A 17,014-nucleotide genomic window follows, 5' to 3' on the forward strand; every position below is an offset into this window, starting at 1 on the left:
ACTGAAGCGGTCTATGCAAATTAGTTCACTATTGTCAACTACATAGATTTTGTAAAAATAATCTTAAAACACCTGCTAAATGTTGTACATCGTAATGCAATGTTGTGCATCTTAATACAACTTATGTGTAATGTAAAGTAATACAACTTATCAAATATGAATTGAAGTTATCTGTGCTATTTCTCGATGCATTCCCTTGTCACTACATGATTTTGCCGTTTGTCTGTGAGTTTCTTTACTTCGACTTCGTGCAATACTGTTTTCCACTTCCTAAATCACTTCGTTATCCATGATAGGACTAATAATGCTTAAGACTAATAAATCGAATCTAATTGATGTCTTTATATACTATTCATTCAACTTGCGTTTTCTTATAGTTAACCGAGAACAGCAGTTCTCAACCTTTTTAACGCTAAAATATCCTTTTTGTTAGCCCCATAGAGCTCTTTCTTTCTTATCTAATCTAATCTAAATAAAATAAAAAGTTTGTTTGTGTGTTTGTCTGTCTGTCTGTGTGCGGCCTGAGAACCAAGCGAGTGGACCGAGAGTTACCAAACTTTAGTCTGGGGTACTTTAGTTCAGGCCCTAGATCAAAACAAAGCGTTTTTTTTTTTAATTTCGAACCAGGGGTGTCTTACTGAGCGTTTACCGGGACCGGCCTGGGAACCAGACAAGTTGACCGAGAGTTTCCAAATTTTGCTTACGGATACCTTGGTCCAGGCTCCTGACCAAGGCGAAGGATTTTTGTAAAAATTCGAACCAGGGGAGTTTCAGGGGGGCGTTTACTGGGGCATGTAAAAGTAGTAGAAAATTACAAACATTAGTGTCGAATTCATAGTTTTCGCGGTCACTGAGGTCAATGGTGAAACTCCGATCGCATTAACTTCAAAATTCACTCTATTCGGCTGGGGTCCGGGGATCACCGTGGGGAGGATACCACAACATGTAAAAGTAATCTAAAATGACCGATATTAGTGTCAAAGCCATAGTTTTTCGCGGTCGCTGAGATAAATGGTGACATTTCTATTACCGATGACTTGCAAATTCAGCTACGAGTGAATGCGGGCCGGGGTCAGCGAGAGTGATACCGAGACATGTAAAAATAGCCGAAAGTGACCGATATTAGTGTCAAATACATAGTTTTCGCGGTCGCTGAAATGAATGGTGATACTCCCACAGTCGTTGACTTCCAAATACAGCCCCCATGCAAAGAATGGGTATATTCAGCTAGTAAATAATAAAAATAACAAACTTTATTAAAAACTACTTTAACAGCTACCCACTAATAATTTGCCCGTGACTTCTGGAGCGACATGGCTCACCAGTTGAGAATAAATTATCTAAAAATGTACTTACCTTTCCAGAAGAAGAAAATTCTACGAATTTCACTTTGGACATCATACTTTTTTGTACACTGATTTATCACACGTAATATTTACTTGACCGATACATCTTTCTCCAAAGTGGTGACACGGTGGCTCAGTAATAATGCGCACATTTCTGCTACAAGTAATCCCTCGCTCGATCCCAGACCAGTCGTTCTTTCAGACAAAGTGTTCCAAGGGAAGGGGGCACACGTAGTATTCCGGGGGGGCACTGCTGGTACTATTTTATTTATTATTATATTATAAACATATTATTTGGTCTCGTCCGGGGGCACTCTCAGAGCTCCGGGGGGTGGGGGCAGTGCCCTCCAAAAGCATGTCTGGATGAAACACTGTCCCAGACTATGAAAGTTTGTAGTTGACAATATTGTGTCCGTGAGTTTTCTCAAGATTTTCTCGTTTTCTCCCACACTCTCATTTCATGAATTATTTTGCAATAGTTAGCTTTAATTTACGATTTGTTTCTATTAGCCCAAACGACACAACCGTGAGATGTTAAAGACTTCGTATCATTTCAATTCTTCCTCCGAGAGTTTATTCTATAGTGAGAGAAAATAGATCAATCAAAGATACGTATATCTGCTATTTCAAATTCTAACAGTATTCTCCTAATTTCAGCGATGTACTGATTTTCGTTGAAATAATATACTTGAATGTTGTTTACTTTTTCATTTAAATTTTGATAAAAAATTCTCCAGGAATTATTCAGTTTCTTTGAGAGTCATCCTTACGCCGTTCCTATATCACGTTCAACTGTGCATTAATGGAATCTGCGATTTAAATGAGCCTTCCCATGTACCGAATTACGATCCGACATTTTGTTCTCGAGTATGGCTGTTTTTTTTTTTTTTTCATTTTTTTCGACAAATTTCACAGCATCGAAAAGAAGCATTTCCATACCTAGGTTGGTCTATAATTTTCATTTTATTAGTGTGACTGTAAGAGACAATGTTGTCGGTGTTTTAGTGAAACAAACCGTATATTATTCATCTGCGATGAGCCAATCCTTTCATTTACTAAGAACAATGACTTAGATAAGGTATCACAAGCAGCCTTAAAATCCTGTGTATCAGATAGATACAACTATACTGTAATTTATAACGTGCACATTGCCTTGCATGGCTATCATAAATATCTAAGTAAGTAGGCGAATACGTAAATTTTTAATAGTTTCTATTTTTAGCTACATGCCATGCTTTATACGGAATGTTTGACATTTATAGCAAGTAACGAACAACAGGTTTTAGCAATATTTACTGTAATCTTCCACACAAATAGTTCTGTGAACGTATGAATTTTCTGAGAAAATGTGCATTGGTAGAAGTGCAACCATCTGTTTTCGAAGTTCTTATAGTTTTTCTCGGTGAATTTCAACCGTTAAGATAATGTCTGGTGGTTAATTTAAAACCACCATTTTAACAAGTTGTACTCCAAAATCCGATAGAGTTGAAGTAGCACCAGGTATGTGTCAAATTGATTATTGTGTAATTCAATTATAATAAATTCCAGTTTGAGTACAACAATAATCTAAAAGATCGGTGATTGATACACCTGTGTCGGTGTATTCAGATGCATCTTTTGTAGAAAATATTTCAGTGTTACGTCCCACAATTATGCCCTTTAGGTTCAAGGAGATGGATGATGGTGAAATTACTGATGGAGTGAGAATATGGGAGGAAAACAACGGACACAATGTTGTTCACTACAAACTTACTTGGCCGGGGACTGAACCAGGAACCCTACGCTCCAGAGCCCTACGTACCACTGAGCCATCACCTTTCATAGAAGTACAATAGTTCACTTGAATATATACATACTCTAGTGACACAATGATTAATCGTATGAATATACTATATCCGAGAAGCTGAGATTGCTATCAGATTTCCGTATCACTATACCAGCTGTTTTAAAATTTCTTCAATTCTTACTTTCGATATTAAACGAAATGGACATAGCAAATACGAGAAATTTATGTTGTGTAATTTGATTCCTCACAACTTTTATACTCGTAATGTTACCATTTTACTTTTTGCGTATAACACGCATCAAGAAGACCAGACAGATTAGGCATGATTCCCAAGCCCGAATTATGAAAGTTCTTGAAGCCTATGGGTTTTCCAAGAGTCTATCCATTACTAACATCACGGCAATATTCTCAATTTTTCTTTAATGATAGTCACCACTAACTCTCCACGAGTTATCTACAGGTTGGAACAAATGTTAGCTTACATTATATTTTTCTATATAGAATGTTGCAAATGGTAGAAGGAAAATGGAGTGCACTGAAACTTTTTCACTATTCAGTAATAAAGATCAATTAGTTGAAAAGGGAATGTATTTAAGCCAATCAAGCTATCTCAAAATAAAATAAGAGCTTAATACTTATCTGCTGATTTAATTGTCCTGATGATTTCAACACTGGAAGAACACAACATAATACTGACACTTAAAATAACAACATGCCAATAGCTTCACGTAGTTGACAGGCGTTTTCACGTCCTAACACACCGGAGTCTCACTCACTAATAATCGTTCACTTGCACACACTGCAATATACCTATTGGCTATTAGCTATGGAGGAAGTGACAAAAAAAGAATTGTCCGAAGAAGGCCATGATTGGAATGTAAAATCCAAATAATAAAAGACGTAGGGGGAAAAAATTACAAGGAAGTTAAAGGTCTGTCTCAGAATAGGGAAGAATGGAAAGCTGCACCAAATTAATGAGATTGCTGACCCAAGAAGAAGAAAGATTTTTCTACCTTGCTAAGTTACAATGTCGGAGGGTGATTAGGCCAGGAAGATGAACGTCGAGATTCAATGGAAAAACCGCCACAGTCACAGGACATTGCAACTATAAATCTTACTTTTTAATCTCAGAATACTCAGAATGTCGTCAAACTCAGAGGCGGTCCAGGACGGATTTCTGGGGGGGGGGCGGTGGATTGTAATACTGCTACTTATGCTACTTTTAAGAGCTTCAAACTCTGGGATGGGTTTTATTTATATATATAAAATAAGAAAGTTTCCTCTTCTGGGGGGCAATCGCCCCAATGGCCCCCCTGGATCCGCCCCTAGTTAAACTTACAGGCTTCCATAGACTACCTGGAAGGAAGGATAAGAAAAATATTTATTCATATTGCTCCTAATTATTAGCACCTCGCGCAACTAGAAATATCAAGTGGGGAAAAATTTCAAGCAGATTGTATTCATATTGAACATATTTCAATAGCGCTCTTGAACTTTGTAACGTTGCTTTTTCTCTCCCTGATAGCTAACAATACTAGACAGAATTCATTTTGTTGCGTTTACACTAAGCTGTCACTTACACAAAATATAATGGCAAGAAAAACAATGTTTCACAGAGCAACCTAAATTGATGTAGACTACAGTTTCATTGCAATTCAGAATGCCGAAAACACTTAGTAAGAACTCTCAAAACTCTTTTCATGCATTTTAATTAAAATTTATCGTACAATTGGGAATTTAAATATACCTAAAGATATAAAATATGTGGAGAATTTTGCAAAGTGCTTCAAGAAATAATTTGTTATCATCATTATCACATTAGAATTATGTTTAACCGAATTTGATGGAACCGATGATACTTGCCTTGGACGAAAATTCAATTAAACCAAAATTAAGTTTTTATTTTAATGTACAGTACATATAATGTACAGTATATTTTATATATTTTCAGCGTGAAAAGACTTTGTTGGCAACATATGAAACATTCAAAACTGATCTGCTGAGCGACTAAAACAATGAAGTTTAATTCAGCTTGTGAGAAAAGGTTGATATTTTCTTTTGTTTAAAATTAGATGAACGCTTATTTAGCGATTTAGTTCACTCGGAAATTCGGTTAATCGGCATTTGGTGAAATTAGATTCTACTATATTATTATTATTATTATTATTATTATTATTATTATTATTATTATTATTATTATTATTATTATTATTATTATTATTATTATTATTAATCGAAAAATATTTCGCCTTTTCTAAGTTTCTGACTATTTGAGGTCGAAAATCAAAACAAAAGAATTAATGCATGATTTCTTCAGTTCGATAATTTAAAATGTCACTATCCACGAGCTATTAATTTAATTTAAACTGATGTAAAACGTCATACGGAAGACTTACCACTAATTCGTGTTGGCCCCCTAAAATACTTTTCTCCTGAAACTACACCTATCACTACGTTGTTGGTATCGCTGGAACCAGTTCTGCTTGCTCTGGAATTCCCTTGTTGTGCTATCCTAGATGTTCAGCATGGTGTCAGTTGGTTTCCCTTTCAAAGTGAATTTTACTATAAGGGATCCGGATAGAAAAAGATTACACAAAGTAGGGGGATAGTGTACGACAGGTTTGTTGTTATCAGTCCAAGAAGTTGAACTTCATTCTTAAAGTGTGACATGAAGTATTGCCATGGTACGAACGCCACAATTCAGCCAATTACACGGTCGAATGGAATAGCCTTACGAATTTGTAACACAGTTATGTATACCTCCTTATTGACAGTTTTGTTACATTAACAAATTCGTTAATTCACGACCCCAATCATGTTTTAAAAATCATCGGTAACACTTTTATCTGGGAACAGACGGACACACCTGACATTTTTGGATCTCAAAGATTCAGATGGCTTCCGTTGGGATGACTTTTACATGGTTTTCGAGGTCGTACCCGTATACAAATGATTTATTCTCTGTGATAATACTGACCAGAAATGTCGGATCTTTGGCAGCTGTTTCCTTCAGATCCCTGCTGATGGAGATATGAATATCCTTCTGGTCTTGTGGGAGAGTCCTCGGACAAATTGCAGCAATACAAACCGTATCAGTTGTTTCTCCATGATACTTGCAACGGTATGGAAACAATATATATATTTGTTTTCGCAGGTGATCACCCGAAGTTGCAAGATAGGGGACCAGTGAGGTAATCAGAGCGTCTATTCGATGCAGCCCCCTTCCCGACATTTCCCGATCTCACTATTTGTTTCGTTATTTTATCTTCAACCATGTATGATTTATAAACACTGGATTTTTTATATGAGACACCCGTTATATGTGACATGGAAGGATAAGTTGTGTATCCTGTGTACAGTGATTTAGTCTTGAATTTGCTAGTGAATTTTCCACTTTTGAAATATAGAATTGGCAAGGAAGGGCTAATTTCTGCCAAGAAATAAAATGCTATTTCAAACATATGTACATATAATACATTTTAGTTTTGTCTAACACCCCGTAAGTACGTACTTCAAGTCAAAGTTTTGGATGCAATTTTTGACAATGGCCTCATGATGACAGCTTATCATGCTAGCAGGTATATACAGGGTGTATCAAAAGTAGGTATACACCCCTGCATTGATCAAGTATAATATTCTAGCTTATAGGTTTATTTGCTTCGGCTGTTCCGAGCTTAAGATATAAGTAAAAAGACATTAAGAACAAATAATAAAAAACTAAGTCTACCTGATGGATAACAATAAAAAATGATATAAAAAACAATGAGCAAACAGTACGGGACTGTATGCCTACTTTTGGGCCACCCTGTATATATAATCTTTTCACCATTATTTTTAGTAAATGAAACGTGAGAAACAATACAATGTGTGACAATTATGGGCTGAATCAAAGTTGTCGGAAAACAAAAGCGAGATACGTATAAAAAATATCTCAAAGTTACATGACAATATTAGCTTTGATCAGGAGGTATGCTGCATTACCTATCATAAGTGAATTTTCTTTTATTTTTAAAATTTTTAATTTCACTTATTAAACAATGCTTTAGTTGAAAACCAATTGTATTGACTTATATTTGTAAGAGGTACAGTTAAACATGGTATATTGCGTTTTGTTTGTAATCGAAATACTAAAACTATTTTGGTACCGACCGAGTGTTTGCAAGGAAAGGGGCGCTTTGGATAATGTTGCCCACGAGAGAAGATTTGGGACTTTCTCGTCTCATAAAGTATGTATGTTTCTCTTGGAAGAGCTCTGTCTCGTCTCGTATCTCAACACAAAAGTTCAGTCTTGTCTCATCTCGGTGCAATAGGCATGGATTTTTTTTCGTAAAGACGAAAGTTAATAAGTTCTATATATTCCACATACACATTACATCCGGTGAACTGCATGCATTGTATAGTCATTGATTCCTTAAATCACAAAGAAATATATTTTCTGCTACGTAAATGTACAGAAGTATTTTTTCTCTCTTTTCATCCAATGCTCGAAATGTTTGTATAGTTTGTATAGTTTACAAATGTATCTTAAAAAATAAATATTTACAGCTTAGGGAAACATATTTTGAACGACCCACGTATAATTGAATGGTGTAGATGTTGCAGTGGTAGGGAGAGAAGGAATGTGGGGACTCAATTTCCGTTCTTGTCCTGAACACTGTTAATGCTATATACGCCACTGCTATGGGTAGAAGATCATGCTAGATTTGCCTTATCAATAGCTTTTTCTTCGGCAATATATTTATTAGTTCGACAAAGAATATATTGTCCTTATTATTGCTGTACTTTCGTAATTTTTTTCTAATAATGTAGAAACATGATACGGACCATACTGATACGGACAACATTTTTACAAGAGTATAATTTTCATTGAGACAATTATAGGAATATTATTAATAAACGTTACAAAAATTGTTGGAAGTTCTTCATTCTTTGTTTTCATCAAGGAATATATATATATATATATATATATATATATATATATATATATATATATATATATATATATATATATATATATATATATATATATATATATATATATATATATATATATATATATATATATGTGTGTGTGTGTGTGTGTGTGTGTGTGTTATCTTAGCATCCCTTTTTAGACGTGGTCTACAATTTAACATAATATACGAACGTGTATAGAGTACTTCTGTGCATGATCAACCTACGTCATGTGTTCTATTCGTGGTTCCAGCTTCAATCAACAGTTTTTGCATAAAACCCAAGTAATGGTTTGGATTGTGTGATAAGTCCTGTCTCTTATATCATTGATGCTGTAAAAAACATTAAACAACAGTTAATCAACCGAACTAAATATACTCTCACCGGGAATCGAATTCGAGGCTCTTGTCCAAAGGGGTGAACTAAAATCAGTTAGCTGAGATTGTGCTTAAAATTTTCATATTTTAGTCAGTGGTAAGACAGAAAATAAAAATACTCTTAGCACCAATGATTCGGCAAAAGTTCAAATTTCAGTTTTACAAATAAAAAGAATCCTTATTATTGAAACTGTTTGGGAAAAAACATTGTGGGAATTTCTCAAATCATCTCGGTAAAGATTCTGCAAGCACCCTTGATCCTATTATATAGTAAACATCCCATTCTTTACCAACTATAAATGCGAGGTTTATCTATGCTCATAGTGTGGGCTTTCTGATTATTCAACAGTCATTTTAGAAGCTACAATTTTCCACTTGTGTTAATATTTAAACATAAAATAAAACCGTGACTGGAGAAGCAGAGTTTGCCAAGGCAATGCTTGGGAGTACGTATCATTGCGGCTTAAGACGTAAGTCATTAATGAGATACGGAAGATTCCTCTTTGAAAGGCTGCACGTCAAACGAAACACAACACCTAAGCAAGTGTAAGGCTCGGGCTTTCACGATTCACAGGAATTGCCCTGTGACATGATTCATGCATGGAGTTTTCTTTTTAACGATCAACATCGACTGCTAGTCTGTCCCCATCTAACGCATTCTCTCCCCTATTGAAAACATGGGCGGGGCTTCGCCCAATAACAAGCTTTGTTATAGTATGAGGGTTGTTTGGAAACGTTCTCTCATTGGCTGAAATAGATGTTCATGAGACAGTCACACACAGTCATTCTCCCCTTCTACCCAAGGGATGAAGCTTTCTCTCCGTTCTGAAACTTTACCCCTGCGTAACCAATACCACGAATCCGTTAGTGGTTAACGCAGTTGTGGTAGGCAACCAGTTCTTCGTGGGAATTTGAAGGAAAAAGAAGAGTATTGTACACTCTCCTGCTCACATAACCGTAACTACCTTCACCTTGAGGTTCGGACTCGCGAAGTGCCTACCAAGTTATGTGCGATGTAGATTGAGTATGATGTCGCTCAATAATTGTGGTGTGTAAAATGCAACATGTGATCACGAAAACGTGCCAAGTAAAATTCTCACTTTTCTTCTCATGTTTCTATAAAAGAGTGAAATGTGTTTATGTTTTCTAAGCCGTGTTTGTCAATGAGATCTCAGTGAAATGAAGATATGACAACTGGTAGGAGTCCTATTCCTGGAAAGAGAAGGTATTGGAAGTTCAAACACATTATTATAAGCTTATTCACTCTTTTTCAGTGTTCTGTAACATCATGTGCTAAAATCACATCATGTAACCCTAAATGGAGAACTTTTAAGGCTTAAACATAACAATACTATGATATATATAGAAAGATAGATAGCTAAATACATAGATATTGACTGATTTATTTATTTTTGATGAGTGGAGTCCGGATAGACATATAAGGCACTGCCTTTTTATTTTTCATATTATATGACTACGACATAAATATCTGCTCTCTTCCCAATGCTTTTTTAACATTTTTAACAAACTGTGCTCGTTCACTCACCCTCGTTATCCTATTTCAGAATTTTGATTTTCTCATCGCGAAAACCAAATTCCACTCGATAAATCACATTAAAATACTAATTATTACGACACTGATTAGTAAGACTATACAAATAGTGATACTATTTATTAGGGAGACCTTAAATGCCATGGGAAATTCTGAACCTTAGCAACTCCCACTGGTTGTGGTCTCGCTGATTAGAAATTTAATATTTTCAAGAACCTGTGCAAGATTTTCTAAGTTTGTGATGTGTAAGATTGCTCTCTATAAACATTGAGCCAGATTGGTTGATTAGTCGATTTGAAGTTTAGCTTCCTTTCCAGTACCGAGGGTATTTAAGATGCAAACCTATAGCTTGACGCTGGATCCGAACTACTATTACATGAGCTCTCACTATGAATCGAATAGGTCTCCTGCACGAAAGGTGCGTACGCTAATTATCTGGCGTGAGCCGCGGTGGCTCACTGGTAGAGTGTTCACCTCTGGTGCATGGGGTCCTTGGTACGATCCCAGATTGCAAAAAGTGAACTTTGTGGTAGGCAAGCACCATGTGCGTGAGCTTTCTCGGGATTGTCTCGCAACTTCATCGCCTCCTTTAGCCTAGCCTGCATAACTGTGGGTAAGCCATAATCACGAGCAGTGGCGTACGCAGGATTTCTTCAAGGCAGCTATTCAAGCATTCAATCTCATACAGTATTCATATATATATATATATATATATATATATATATATATATATATATATATATATATATATATTAAATGATTATTTTTCCATACTATCTTGCTCTAGGGAGTTAGAACTCCAAAATTTTCTTGTGCATGCCACTGAACACGAGGAAACTCAGCATTGAAGCTGAAAAATGCTTTACATTAATCTCATACTCGATTACACAAGGCTGCCCACAAGAGGAGATAATCAGTAAACTTTTCATTGATTTGGGAGTGTAGGACAAAAAAAAATAATTAAAATTTAAACCAGTTAGGAACTAAAAGTTCTGTGTAAAATTAAAAACAAGACAAACATATTGTAATTAACACGTACTTTGCGTTGCTCACGAAAGGAGACGAAATATGAGATAAGACAGAGATTTCTCAATAGAAACAAACTATCTGAGACGACATATCACTTTCATGACAAGATAGTCTAAACTTCTGTCTCATTTGCTACCCATGACATATACAGTGAAACCTCTACTAACGGACACCTCTATAAAGCGGACACCTCCCATAACGGATATATTTTGTAATCCCCAAATTTAGGGATAGGGAAAAAAATAGGAAAAAATATATCTGTAATAGGAAAAAAAACATATTGGCAAACCTCTCTAAAGCGGACACTCTCTAGTACGGACACGGACAGTCTTTCTTGTCTTTTGTAGGTGTTATTTACTTCCGTATTACGGACACTTTCTCTAGAAACAAGTTGGAAAGTGCTGTAAAAATACACTTTTAGTAATTCATACGTATGTCACCAAGGAAGAACATGTGAGTGTGACATTTTGCCTCCTCAACTGTCTGTTCAGCAACCCAGAGGAAGGGTCTCTATTTCACAACACCCTTATATCCTTTGCTTGCATTCCACTCCGACCCAACCTGCTTCAGAAACAAAAGTGATTGACAGTTGCCCACTGTTTGAAATGACACATCATTCTACCGTCCCGCTGGAATCTCTAACCAAACAGAAGACAAGTGTGATATTTTTGACCACGGGTACGCATATTGTCTTTTAAAAAAAGTCGTTGCTGGACTGCACTTAACACACAAATTAAAGCAACACACCGAAAACGTAGTAAGTAGAGATAAGTGTAAAGTGCAGAGAACTATATCTTATTCCCATATTGTGCCTCGAATTGGATGGCGCAAGATAATGCAGGTATAGTAACATTTTGGTAATATTCATAAATACGTGATTCATGCAAAAATATTTTTTTCTAATTGCATATTACCTTGTTTATTAATTTACGTAAGAAAATATTGAAACCTCTCTAAGGCGGACACCTCTCTATAACGGGCAATTTTTGATTCCCGACGGCTGTCCGCTTTAGAGAGGTTTCACTGTATTATGAATGAACAATGGGATGAGTAGCCCTGGATTAGGGGAGAATTTCGTTGTGAGGGTGACCATCGGCTGTGTGTCATATATATATATATATATATATATATATATATATATATATATATATATATATATATATATAGATATAGATAGATAGATAGATAGATAGATAGATAGATAGATAGATAGATAGATAGATAGGGTGACTATAAATGATTAATAGGTTTGAAAGGGCTCTATCAAAAGCATGTATAACACGTACAATATAAATGACACATGCAAATATACAAAAGCTGTCCAAGATTCATATGTACGAACTGTTACAAATGTTCTATGCCGCTTCTTTTTTTATCACAGTACACATCTATGCGATAGTCTTGTTGGCCCACATACGCTCTACCATATCTGTACTAATGGTCGTAAATGCAACTGTTATGCGATTTTGAAGCTCATCCAAAGTTGTTGGTAGTGGATGCACCTACACTGTGCTTTTCACATGTCCTCAAAGGAAAAAAAAATAAATAAAAATCACCGGTTAGGAAATCTAGGAGAGCATGGTTAAAAGCCCTAATTCATCTTCAGCACATCAACCAATCCGTCGGAGTGGGATTTTTTTTGTGCTCTTACCTTTACAGAGGCAGCCAGTGTCCTTAAATCAGAACGCTTTGGTGACTTGGCGGTGCAGTTGCAAACTATCTCTCAGGGGCGGCTCTGTAATTTGGTCACAAAGTCACGTGCCTTTTGAATGAATACGACGAATAATAATTATTAAATAGTAAAAAATTATGGATATTTATTCCAATTAATAAATAAAGAACAAACGAACAAAGACTTTAGTTATTTTAATATGGAGCTTGAAAACCTGATTGATGTCTACAAAAAATTTCCCAACATAGCATAAGACACAATGTTTGATATTGCCCACTGTTCATGTGTTGTGGCTTGGTTCGTTCTTGCGTTAGCCTTTCTGAGAGAGCAGCCATTTAAACGGTTCCCTTACACTTTTAACATAATTGATGAAACGTGTTTTTAACTACCTCTTCCAGAGGCAGGAGGGGGAAGAAGCACGTTGGTAAGTGGAACTGGAATCTCATGACCTGTGCTGGTTTTTTGCTCTCTATGCGATGAAGGTGGAAGGAAGGACCTGCCTCTCGCGAGAAAGGACAAATTCATATTGTTTCAAGGGTGACACAACTATGCAATACATTTTTTATTTATTCTTTGTGACAATCATATACAATTTATTATGAAGGTAAAAGTAAAATTAATATACTTTACAATGTCAGAATTTAATAACACCTGTTAGCTTTATTTTCTATCATTTAGCGAACAAACGCATACTCTTGAACTAGTTTGTAAATTGGTTTACTCCTCAAATGTTACTGTGAAAGGAAGCATGCGAAGCCACACACAAATATGTAAATATTATACTTGTAACTCAAATAAATAATTATAAACTACCCATAAATGGGGAATTGTCAATTGCCAAATCATGAAGGCTAGATTTAAATGGAGATAGCTCACGGAGGATTCAGTAAATTCGGTCATAGGTAAACTTGTGGAATTTCACATGTATTTTGAAGCTTCCTTTTGGTTAGCAAGCGTGTCTTCCGGACGAGATACTAGGGTTTGAATCTCAATAGGAGCACGTGTGATTCAGATGCAATGTTAAACGATAAGTCTACGTTTCAGTGTTGAAAATAAATAGTGGAATTGAATCTTACTTGCTTTAGAAACGATCGAAATCGAATGTATACTTGAATTTCAGTGCATCCTGTTGCTATTTTACAAGTTAATAAATTTTATAAATATACGATAAATGAAGATAGTTAACTTTTAATTATTACTTAGCTTTTTATGTTCGTTTCAGATCACATTGTTAATAAGTATACGTCTTAATGATATCAACCAAATGATTTTTACAGAATCGGTTGAGAAATCCAGATTGAAAAAAATAGTTCAAGCAGTGTTGGCCACATCACCCACTCATCCACTCCTTGGATAGATTGAATTCTTTATGCTAAGTAAAATATGTATGATTAAGTTAAATAATTTTGTATGTGGAGCATATACTGGATATTTGATTATGCAATGACAAATTTGTTATTATTTTTTCTTTAATATTTGTGTCTCACATCCAGTGGTGTTTCGCAAAATTTCATTAAGCGGAATTCAAGTACCCAATCTCATATCTTTTTCAGGACAAGTTTATATATCTTAATGTAACAAATATTTTTATGTTTCTTTTTCCGTAATATCTTTTTCAAGGGGTGAAATCCCTCGTGCGTGTACCATTGCTCACATCAGAATTCAAAAAATACTTTCAAGGTGAAAAATCACTGGAGTCTACAAAGTGGGGGAGTAGGGTGAAAAGCAGGTTTCATCACCATTACCAATGTGACTTCACTCTTATAGAAATCTAGAGCCGCCACTGCTATCTACAGAATATACGCTCCATGATAACAATTAAAAACAAACATTTCTCATATTTCAATACATAGAATGCTTTCTGCTGCATAGATGTTCTTTTGCAAACTCCACAAGCCAAGATAATGAGAAATTAATTTTTCAAATGTCCTTTCGTTTTCTAATTGGCACAAACGTATTGCATCAATAGTTTGTGACATATTTCACTTTTAAACTCGATTAATCATTCATAATCACCCTATATATATATATATATATATATATATATATATATATATATATATATATGTGTGTGTGTGTGTGTGTGTGTGTTAGTTTAGGATTTACATTTCTGGGCTTTCGGCATCTATGACCATTTAGCCCGTCACGTGTAACGGATGAAGTTCTTCGGAGAGTACACTGTCTGGGGAAAGGGAAGGAAGGAAGCGACCTGGGACCCAAAGTTAGGTACCTCTCCGCATTTGTCTGATGTGAATGAGGAAAACCCAGGAAAAACCTCATTCAGTACGGTTGGTAGGAAAAATCTTTTCGACCGTACCGTATATGTATCATTTCTTATTGTTATCCATCGGTTAGACTTAGTTTCGTTTTTATTTGTGCTTAATGTATTTTTACTTATATCTTAAGCTCGGAACAGCCAAACCAAATAAACCTATAAGCTAGAATGTTATACTTGATCAATGCAGGGGTGTATACCTACTTTTGGGCCACCCTGTATATATATATATATATATATATATATATATATATATATATATATATATATATATATATAGACCCTATATATAATCGATTTCTCTTGGTCAGAATTTCTGTTACTTCCGTTCAGAACAATTTCCTAAAACCGACGGTAATGAATTGCTTTATAGTTTGCATATAAATATTGCACTAACAACCTACAAATTGACATGATTCGTTCGTCTACAAATGAGCTGTATAAAGGTAGATCGAACTTTTTTTTCGTGTTGTGGGTTATTCACCCTTATGGAAACAGTGACAACTTGGCACCAACTGTTGTCCTTGAGAAATGGGCTTCACGTAAATATTGTGCCAATCTCTACACTTAGTTTGTTGTAGCATCGGTTCGGTGTGAAGTATACGAAATACAAATGATGTCATGCTTAAATTCAGAAATAGTGAAAAGGTAGATGGTATACTGTGGTTTAAAATTGCTTAAATGATAATAGTATTATTATTATTGTTTGTTTTCCATGGATATAAAACAACAAAAACAAATCTTATAATAATTGTCTTCGGCAGCAGTTCGTGTCAACTAGACACTGTTTCCAGAAGACCGAATTACTCTCAGTACTAAAATATAGTCAGTTCTTTCTGGTTTCAGACAGCTAAAATATTCCAGAAGGATTGTTTACTTGTAGTGTTCAAGTTTGCTAGGCGGTATAATGGAAAACGGCTTTAATATTGATTTTCTTTGTTTCATTAGTAACCTTATAATGTTGAATAAGTCATTGATCTCGATGGATATTTTACTGGTAGAAAGAGTTTTATTTCGAATGTTTTTTCTTTGTATTTCATGAATATTATACTAAAAATACTATAACATGCTATATGTCACTTCTTTTGAAAGAATCCACACACACCAAAAAAATGATTTAAAAATAAAGTGAAATTGTTCTAAATAAACATTCGGAGAACGTCTACGTCAATTATGTTTCATCGATATATTTTATTAAGTACTAGCACATATTACCCGCTTCGCTGGGTTGAAATGAAGATTTAAATGCACAACTCCATATCTCATGTGTTTAGTACCCGTGAAATATACTGTTTTTGTTTTTAACCCTAGAACGGACGGGTGAAAAAAAGTTACACGAGCGGACGGGTTGGGTCTACAGGACCCCACCAAAATATTATATATAAACATACATCTATGTTAAAATTCGTTTATTTTTTTGCACAAACAACTATAATGGCCCTTTATTCTTCTTAAAATGTTATACAAAACAATTGCAAACTGTAAGTTATTGATTAAAAGGTAATTTTACAAATTCTTAGAAAATCCCTTAATGTTTTCGATTATTATTTATATATAAAATATTCTGGATGGTATGCAGTTACCTTTAAGCTACTTCAGTCTCAGAATGTTTGAACTTGAATGTTCAGTCTATAGTGCGTTTTAGTTTGGACGTTCAGCACAGTTGTCACATACCATTTTTGTGTGTTTCAAACATACCCACACTTTACAATATGTGCAAAAGTATTTGGTTTTGCTGTCTGGGCACTGGTAACAACGTCCTCTTTTGTTCTGATTGTTGATTTCACTGGCCTGCCTGATGTTAGTAGACGTACCACTGATCCTTCCGGCCAATTCTCTAATATGTCTGGGCAGTTTTCCATGTTGAGCTCTCGTTGCCATATGAGGTCTAATTAAAAGCAATGCAAGTTGTTTTATAAACTTACGTCGAGTTAAATTCTGAGAATCCATTGCTTTGTTTGCTTTCAGAACGACATATGCATTAACTCCAGCGATATTCGTCAGTGCATAGAACAAACATAATG

General features: G+C 35.2%; 1 protein-coding gene across 6 annotated transcripts in view; it reads left to right on the forward strand.

The window, feature by feature from the left end:
• Window positions 1-17,014, forward strand: part of Ten-a (Teneurin-a transmembrane protein) — a 1,171,522-nt gene that overhangs the window by 805,643 nt on the left and 348,865 nt on the right. Inside the window, exon 1 of one of the 6 annotated variants that reach the window (XM_081752117.1) lies at window positions 9,321-9,687. The exons of the other annotated variants lie outside the window; for them this stretch is intronic. Within the exon in view, the coding sequence (XP_081608243.1) occupies window positions 9,650-9,687 (38 nt within the window). The 5' untranslated portion in view covers window positions 9,321-9,649. Of the gene's footprint in view, window positions 1-9,320; window positions 9,688-17,014 lie in introns of those variants that run through there. 6 annotated transcript variants of the gene reach the window in all.

Source organism: Thermobia domestica, chromosome 3 (assembly GCF_964235325.1).
Source record: "Thermobia domestica chromosome 3, izTheDome1.hap1.1, whole genome shotgun sequence".
Classification (NCBI taxonomy): domain Eukaryota; kingdom Metazoa; phylum Arthropoda; class Insecta; order Zygentoma; family Lepismatidae; genus Thermobia; species Thermobia domestica.